At 37.4% G+C, this 8,976-nt stretch overlaps 2 protein-coding genes across 2 annotated transcripts; one reads left to right on the plus strand and one right to left on the minus strand.

The window, feature by feature from the left end:
- Window positions 1-719: 719 nt before the first annotated feature.
- LOC141599348 (uncharacterized) lies at window positions 720-4,738 on the plus strand. Its single transcript, XM_074419332.1, has 3 exons — window positions 720-1,440; window positions 2,252-2,378; window positions 4,406-4,738. Exons 1-3 carry the CDS (start codon window positions 748-750, stop codon window positions 4,477-4,479), a joined length of 894 nt encoding a protein of 297 aa, XP_074275433.1. The 5' UTR covers window positions 720-747; the 3' UTR covers window positions 4,480-4,738.
- Window positions 4,739-4,791: 53 nt separating this feature from the next.
- LOC141599347 (purple acid phosphatase 2) lies at window positions 4,792-8,942 on the minus strand. The gene is made up of 8 exons (XM_074419331.1): window positions 8,376-8,942; window positions 6,889-7,089; window positions 6,621-6,732; window positions 6,287-6,516; window positions 5,997-6,135; window positions 5,675-5,895; window positions 5,296-5,417; window positions 4,792-5,206 (listed from the first exon to the last, which is right to left on the minus strand). Exons 1-8 carry the CDS (start codon window positions 8,556-8,558, stop codon window positions 5,008-5,010), a joined length of 1,407 nt encoding a protein of 468 aa, XP_074275432.1. The 5' UTR covers window positions 8,559-8,942; the 3' UTR covers window positions 4,792-5,007.
- Between the last annotated feature and the right edge of the window lie 34 nt (window positions 8,943-8,976).

Genomic DNA, 8,976 nt, shown 5'->3' on the forward strand with positions numbered 1-8,976 from the left:
TTTACTAAAACATTTCACTAAAAAAATATAATATTGTTCAAAAACTATATTTATAAATGGTAATATGCTCAGGAAAAATGTGTATAAGCTCAAAAACTATAAGGTCTGAGGTACTACCTCAGATGCGTAATCCTTTTTCTCTTGATTTACTTAGTAGGCATTTTATTCATCGTTACACTTTTGACTATTCCACCCTTCTCATTTCACAAGCTTAGTGTACTACGAGTACATTGAAAGAATTAGAAAAAAAACCTAAAAAGCAAACACCCCCATTGCTGCTTCCCACCGCCGGCCACCACCCTTCCAACTGCCAGCGACCATTGATGCCGAAAACAATTAACCCACCAAATCGACCAAAATCTTCTCGTCGCCGGCGACATTAACGCCGTCCTCTCCCTCACCGCTCTTCCCCTTGCCATTTCTCCACCCACGATGCCATCCTATCACCATGACAATAGTTTATAATCATCACAAACCCTAAATGAAGAAAAAAGTCCAAAAGAATGCAAGAAAGAAATTAATTTAACTAACTCGTAAATGTTAATCAACTCAACTATATAGTCATTTCTTAAAAAAAGTTGGTCAAATTATAAAAATAGTACTCATAATCGAGATCGAATTCCAAGTCACTCCGTCCGCAACATAATTGCCATTGCGGGCAGATTTGCGGCTCCGTTACGCAAACATACAACATTAGACAGTTTTTTTTTTTTTTCTATTTTTTTTTTTTTAGACAGTTGGAGTTGGATGAAACGGTCCGTCTTGTCATCGTCGTGTTCGTGTTTGTCATCTCGTGTCTTATCTATTGCCAAACAAAACAAGCGTCAGAAAAATGGCGCAATTTTTATCTCCTTCCTATTTCATCTTTCATTTCTCTTTCTACTGTTATCCTCCTCCTCCTCGCCAATTAATCACGACTACTTAATCCCTTCATTTATCATTAATCACTCATTTGTCTTAATTAATCATCAAATGTTGTCAGCTAATCCAACAACTTCACCAACTACCTCCACCCCATCATCTTCTTCCCCAATTTTATCCTCAATTATTTCTAACCCTAATTTTCTCTCTCCTCCAAATTACCGCATCACCACCCGCCGCAACCACCGCCTCGATTTCTCCGCCGCCGCCTTTTCATCAAACTCCTCTTCATCTTTACCCAATTGGTTCAGATACCCCGGCACACGACGAGAAGACGCCGCTTTCGGCGGGAGTAGTAATACTAATAGTAATAGTAACAGTAATAATAACGATAATTATAATAGTGGTAATTATAATAATGGTAACACCAGTAAAAGAGAGGGTAAATGGTCAAGGGATAGAGAAAGTTACCTGATGGATAATTCCGACGCGCTTCCTCTTCCTATGACTTGTCCCGATACTACCCCTTGTTCTCCTGACGAGATTGATCGTCGTCTTCGTTGTGATCCTAACATTGAGGTTATTTTCGTCTTTTTTTTTCTTGCTTTGACTTTTTATTTGACAATGCTCATGTTCTTTTTGTTAATTGAAGATTGGTCTTAGTGGCGGAGCACGGGTTTGAAGTTAGGAAAGTAAAATATTGATTGAATAGTTTTGGAGGTGAATAAGTAATGCAATAGTGTAATTTTAGAAAGTCGAAAATTTTAACGAGAAAGTTCGTGTTTTTCGTTGTTTTGGGGGCTGCTAGTCCTCTTGCTCCGTCACTGATTGAATTGAATATCTGATGCACTTCTGATTTGTCATTTTATTGAGCGAACTATTGTAGTATTAGATTGGACTTGATCGTCAATTAGCTTAGACTTTTGGGTGAGAAAAGTTTGAATAGTTAGAGCTATGGCAACTTTTGATGAAGGGAAACGAAGACATCCAATTACGACATAACCCTTTGTTTGGATAGAGTGAAAGCAAAGGGACGTGAGGGAAATAGAGGGGATATCCTTTGTTTGGTTAGCAAAATAGAGACGGAGAGATTTTTAGGGGAGGGAAAATGAATCCTTGCATTTCTTTACTCCGAGGCAAGTAAAAATCCTTCCATCAAAGGAACGATTTGGAAGAACAAAATGATCACTATTCAGCTTGTGTGTGTTTGTGTGTGCGCGCGCGATTTGGAAGAACAAAATGATCACTATTCAGCGCGCGCGCGTGTGTGTGTCTCGTTTTGGTGATTTGATGAATTATTGATGCTTGAAGTCCTCTTTGGAAACAATTGACTTGTGGGCAGTTTGAGTTTCAAGCCTTCTTTAGTTGAGTCGTGGGTTTTGGATTGTAGGATTGCAGGCCGGTAGTCTACGAATGGACTGGGAAATGTCGGAGTTGCCAAGGGTCTGGTTATGTAAGCTATTTCAACAAAAGAAGGAAGGAGACAATTTGCAAGTGTGTACCTTGTCAAGGAATTGGTATGTTTTTGAAAATTTGCCGTTATATTTGTTTTTGTTTGTCTAATTAGTGACCGCCTCTGTCTGATCCATTTCTTTACAATTAGTCAAAATCGTTTTCACATAAAAGCTTCACTTCCCTTGATGTCTGCCAAAGTGCAAAATTTAACTCCTAACGATAGGAGGGAAGAGCAAGTAGTTCCAAAAGGTAGCATTGTTTTACAAGGATGATTTAACCATGATATGTTTAATATGAGGCTATGGAGTCATGGACGTAAGACGTTTGAAGTGACTAAAGCTAGATATTTATAGGTGACGACATAGTAATTGGTTCTTGTTCCTTTTGTATTTTGATACTGAGAGTCATTACTCCATTAGAATACACATCATTCCCTGGGTAAGGGAATTAGATGGATGGTGCATTTCCATCTAATTGTCCACAGTTACTCATAGGTAATCCCCCGGTCCCGGTGAATTTTGTACGTTTGATTTATACACTAAGATCATGGGAAGAGGTAAATTCTCGATTTTATCATTATGAGTCGTCACGACTCACGTGCTCTTCTCCCTCCCTCACTCAACCTGCTGGTTTCATCCTCCTTTCTGACTTCATTTCTTCCTCTCTTTCAACTGATTCATTTTCCTCAACTAACACAGAACAATAAAGGAAATTTCCATCACTATCTTCTTATAATTGTCCTCACTTGGACAGAAGAATCCAACAAAGAGTCGTTCTTCTGATTGTCAAAATAAACAGAAACAATCAGGCAACCATGCTCTTTCCTCACCTCTTTCCTCTTTGTAATTATCGCTACTTCCTCACCAAATAATGGGATCTCTTAAGTTCTTAACCCATATACAACCACGCTCATCTGGTGCCGGAGGTAGTATATGGGTGAGTCTGGGCCGATGAAGGCGTTACTTCAGCAGGGGCTTGAGGTGGACACGAAGATTGGGGGTCAGAATCTCTGTTTTGGGTTATGGTTGAATGGTCAAGTTTGGCGTGCCATGGGTGGTCAACTGTGTTGCTCGGATTCGGTTGGAACTTGGAAGTATGCGACACGGGTGCGTGTCCTTGTGTCGGATTCGTCTGTTTTAAGATTCATGTTTTTGGTCTAATAAGAGGTGTCCGAGTGTTCTATCCACATTCGAGTTACGCAAGGTAATATTGAAGAGTCCGAGCAACATAGGTGGTCAATTTGGTTGGGGAGTTGTTGGGGTGGTTGGACCTTGGCAGATTTGCTCATGGGATAATAAGGGGTGAACGTGATGTGGCACGGCTGGCGGTGAGTGGTGACTGGTGATGAGGTGGTCTTGGCTGATACTGTATATGGGGTGGCCATGGGTTGGAACGGTAGTGCCTTTGCGTGAATGATGGTGGGGGATGGTGGCTAGAGGAGGTGTTGAGCTAGCGAGGTATTAGATTGGTAAGCAGGGGTATAGTTGACATTTTACAAACAAATGACTAAATGAGTCACTTTAGAAAAACTGGACATAGACCATTCATTTCCTTGGAAATGAAGATGATCCTTCCTCCTTCCTTGGTGTAAACTTTCGCTACTTGTTCATTTCAACCAGTAACTTTGCTTTTGTACCCATTACCAACCTTTCACTGAGTTACAGCCTTCTGTTTGAAATTTCTAGTTTCCAAATTTGATCTTTCTAGTTGTCAAGGTCCATTTTCTCTACCTCGTAACAGGTGTGAGTTATACACACCCGGCCTCACTTCCATGAACTATTTTACCTTATATGCTCCTATAGTCGTACGACTTGCGTGAGTTATATGCTTCTTCCATAGTCGAGTTGTTTCTCACTTAATGAGCATTGTTGTAGGGTCAACTGAGTTAGGTCTCTTCTTTCTCATATGGGCTTGTGTTCTTAGGGATTGTCTAATTGTTTCTATTTTGACTGAAACTATTGGTTCATTGTGCATTTGACGAGTTTTTTTATGTTGAAATTAGCTTCTCACCTAATTTTGACGAGAGTCAATTACGCTTCTAGTAGCAATACAAGTAGTTTAATGGATATGCTTCGTATCTTGGCTTCAGGATATGTTCGGAAGATAACAGCTCGGAGTGACATTGACCTGATGGAAAATCTGGACGACCAGAGACCACCGTGATCATTAGAAGTTAGCTTGTTAATCCACCTTACAGTCATGTATGACTTATGATTTAAGTTTATACGAAATCGTTTGTACAACCCGTGTATCACAGAAACTGAATTGAAAATCTCAATGCAGAGAAATAGCTTAATTTTTTTGGTAGATACAATAAAGAAAGCAAGTCCAAAGTTTGACCTTGCGCTCTATCGCGAAATTCATTTACCCATTTTTTGCCTTTGGATTACTATTTGATATAATGGGTATTGTTCACTTTGCATTTTTTTTCCTTTTGCTATTGTGAAGGGAACACCATCAAGTCAACTTCGATGGCGATAGTTTCTGAAAGAAGGTAATTGTTATTTGATGTCTATGAGCTTCCAACAAAAACCAATTTAACATAATTTTTATGACAAAAGTACGGATAAAAATTCACAATTCTGCTGAAAATCCGATAAACATGCTATTTGCTCTTTGTTATTCTCTAGCGTCTATGAATCTGTACTCGTACTCATTTTCGAGTTTGAACCCGTGTGAATTTCATAAACACTAGTCACTGGCACCCATGGTTTCATCAACTGGATGCCAATACCTGTTGAAAAACCAGGTTGAATCTGCTTTAACAGCAGCACCATCTTGATTGCGATGCCAGCTATAGTAAGCGTGCGTGTGATTTTTAATGTCGAAAGTGGCATGTCCGAAGCTTGCTTCTCGGAATGCTGAGTAATCTGGTTGTGGTTCAGTCATGCTGCATTTGAATATGGCATATTAGGGTTACAGATAGAGAAGCATGAATGATACTGTCCGAAAGTGATTAGATAGGTTCGGTAATCTTACTTGGTTGCTAAACCTTCTAGATTTCCTCCATCTCCAATTGTAATGTAAACAGGAGCAGACTGGTCTGCCACGGGTCTGCATTCTCCATTGACGATGTTGTACGCTATATTTGATATACGTTTCTGTAAATTTAGCATATGAAACATTAAAAGCGACTTGAACTAAACTAACCTGAGATGATCAGAGATCTAATCTGAGAAAATAAACCACAATCGACCCAAAACGATCAGGCCTAACAAGATTTTTTGTATATTGGTATCCATATATGTCGGACTCAGCTATATTCACGTCTAGTGTCGAGTGTCAGATACAATTCATATATACAACTATATAGTATGGTCCAATATTTGTAGGTGAATAGGGAGTGATATATACTTACAGATCTCTCATAGGCATGAACATGACCAGCGAACACAACGTCGACTTTGTTCTGAACAAACCAAGGCTCATACATCACCCTCATAGATTCGCCTTCCATATAATGGTAATTGTAGCTATTATACCATGGAGAATGCATTAGAACAATTAGCCATGGAGTCTCGCTCCTGTTAACCCTCGGAAACTCTTGCTCCAGCCATTTGTACTGTGGAGTATATTTACCTGAAAATTACATATCATTAGGTAAATATTTGTCATAGCCACAAGTGTTTTCTTCACTGGTAAACTTCTGAACCACATTGCGAAAAGATAAACAGGTTTACCATATGCCGAGTAGGATGCTAAGATGATGATGTGAGCTGGGCCTCTCTTGATGGAGTACCAGAAAGGAGATGTACTGTTTGATGATTTATAAGGTGTGTGATAGCGATGCTTATATGGTTTGAAGGGCTCGGTTTCACCCTGCATATTTCATCAAGGTTGATCAGTAACTTGGTTGAAATCTTAGCATCAGTATTTTTGTGTGAACAGCATATTACTGCTAACACTTCATTTGGCCGTATGTTGCGTATTTAGGGATAACAAGGAAAAACTATTTTGGTAAAGAGCTTACGATTTCAGGGGCAAAATCAATCTCATGGTTGCCAACAGTCCAAATCCAAGGCTGATAGGCAGTACTTCTCTCGACGAATCTTCCCCATGAATCCCATCTTCTATTATCATGATCAGGATAGTTGTCAGCATAGGAAAGATCCCCCATAAACAGCATTGCTTGCCCTTTGGTTGGGTTTTGTTCATAATGCAAGAGAGTCGAGTTTGAATCATAACTTTGTCCTAAATCTCCTGCAGAAAATATATAAGCATTGAAACATCAGAAAAAACAGCACAGAAAAGCCTTATATCATCTAGGGGTATTCGACGATACATGGTATAGAAAAGACATGTACCAATGAGACCGAAAGTATAAGGAACATTAGGGCCAGGTTTTGGTGGAGTCATAAACCAGAATTTCCTCCGGCTTTGTCCGGTACCAAGAGCATAGAAGTACTTTGTATCAAACTGTAAAACACACCAAAAATCTGATTGTTGTATTGTTATCAGAAAATATTTACATTTTATCTTAACATGGTTACATTTGGTCCGTCGTAATTTCAGACGGAAATAGTCCGTCTGAAACAAGAATTGTAGCAGATAAAGGGATAGTAGAAAAGTAACCTCCAAATGCTTGAGAGTGCAGTGATGAATGTACCCAGAGGTGTAATTATAATACTTGTACTTGGTTATTTTGCCTTCTGCATGTTTCTTTTCTTTCTTGCTCTCCTCCCAGTACACCACCTTACTCGAACCGGCCTCCTCCATTGTCACCCATGACACTATCACTGCTCTTCCCTCATGATCTCCTTGTGTTATATGAACCTTTCACACCACCAAGAATCATATTTCATCAAAAGTCGAAAAATCAATACATTCTTCTTTGAGACAGTTGTAAGCTTGAAACGGATCTAAGACAACTTGTATACCCGGTTATTAGAAATGACTAATGAGCATTAATTAGTGTTAGAACTATGTTTTTTTTATCCGTTTCACACCTATAATGGTCTTAAGAGACCATTAAGGCCTTGTTCTTTCTGGCTTAATTTCAGCTAATTTTAGTTAAACTCACCTCTGTTTCGTTCGGTTTTGTTTAGCTTTAGTTAGCTCTGTTAAGAGCATCTCTTTACAAAATTAACTCTTACTTCAACTCCATTAACTTCAATTCAACTCTACTCCATTTAATTCAATTCAGCTCGTTTCAGCCGAAAAGAATATAACCTTATTAAAGTTTAAAAAATTAATTAAAACTAAGCTTAAAAGTCAAATCACAACTAGTTGGCATTAAAAAGCAACAAATGAGAATTTGTGAAAAAGCAACTAATTGGCTCTTAGCTGTGTGTTAGCATTTCTTGTGCAAAATATTTGTTACATGTACACAACTAAGGCATCAATTCTATAATTAAATGGTGATACAACAGAGTATATGTATAACGGTCTTATATAAATTTTTGTATTTGGGTTATTGTTATACTAAACAATCGAATTATAAAACCATGTTCATGATAAATTGGTAACTATACATTAACACAGTACATAAAAGGATGCAAACTTTAATTGTGTAGCAAATAAGAGTATCGCTACCCACGCCTGTATAAGATTGTAAATCAGATGTAGTACATCATACTAAATGACTTTTTGAGTTTTTGTGTATTTTTTTCGAGTACTATAGAGTTTATAAATTACATTTTAGTTTTAAGATGTCAAAAATCAAATTTTTTTGAACTTGTATGTAATTTTTTTGAGTTATAATGTAACTTTTTGAGATTAAAGTTTAAGTAAATAAACTCAAAAACTTTATGATAAAACTCAAAAATGTTAGATTAAAACTCAAAAACTTTATCTTAATGCTCAAAAACTATATCATCTGATGTACTACATCAGATGTATAATCCACTTACTCCCACCTTCTCTTTTCTAACTCCTCGTCCCCTCTCACAAAGTAATCAAAAAGTATAAAATCGTCCGCTATATCACTAGTTGATGACAAAATATAATCTATTTCAGAAAGAGAAGGTCCTTAGCAAAACTCGTTAAATTAAACCGACGAAAACTATAAAGGATAATAATAACAAACATAACAGAAAAGGCACAAAAAAGTGAAAAAGTACCTGCTGAGGAGCATTGTAGCCAGGAGGAGAAGCAAAGACATCACTAGAAAGTGGCATATCAATAGTTTTCTCAACTTTTCTTGTAAATTTACTTGTTGTTCCTCCATTGCATATTACTGCTTTATTCAATATCAACCCCACAATAACAACAAATAAATAAACAAAAATAGATTGCATTGCCATTATTTCTGCAACTAAGTTTAACAAAATTCCCTGATTTTATTACTAGTATTTATATAGAATAGAATTCTGAGAATACTAGGAGAATCTGGGAATATGCTAATTTGTGTTCAGCCAATGTGAATGATATTAATAAAATATAAAATAAAATGTGTACTTTAAAAAATAGAGTTTTGAGGTTAATTGAATTCTTAGCAGTATAGGACTAGGTAATAGGTATGGGATCGCTCTCAGTTACAGACATACAGTTATTGTGAGTCAACAGTTGACTTTAGATGCCGTAGCATCTTTGGATTATGTGACAAGATAACAAGATTCAGCGAATTGTTGGACTTAATAAAACCGTGGAAATCGAAATGTTTGACTCATGGAAATCTTGTACAATTGTATGAAATGAGACTGAAACGGTTTTATATATATA

This window comes from Silene latifolia, chromosome 9 (genome assembly GCF_048544455.1).
Source record: "Silene latifolia isolate original U9 population chromosome 9, ASM4854445v1, whole genome shotgun sequence".
NCBI lineage: Eukaryota > Viridiplantae > Streptophyta > Magnoliopsida > Caryophyllales > Caryophyllaceae > Silene > Silene latifolia.

Coding starts and splice junctions, on each gene's coding strand:
- LOC141599348 (XM_074419332.1), top strand. CDS start 748: ATGAAACGGTCCGTCTTGTCATCGTCGTGTTCGTGTTTGTCATCTCGT. Junction 1,441..2,251: donor GTTGTGATCCTAACATTGAG/GTTATTTTCGTC, acceptor TTTGGATTGTAG/GATTGCAGGCCGGTAGTCTA. Junction 2,379..4,405: donor TGTACCTTGTCAAGGAATTG/GTATGTTTTTGA, acceptor TCTTGGCTTCAG/GATATGTTCGGAAGATAACA.
- LOC141599347 (XM_074419331.1), bottom strand. CDS start 8,558: ATGGCAATGCAATCTATTTTTGTTTATTTATTTGTTGTTATTGTGGGG. Junction 7,090..8,375: donor GCTACAATGCTCCTCAGCAG/GTACTTTTTCAC, acceptor GTGGTGTGAAAG/GTTCATATAACACAAGGAGA. Junction 5,896..5,996: donor AGCATCCTACTCGGCATATG/GTAAACCTGTTT, acceptor TGTAATTTTCAG/GTAAATATACTCCACAGTAC.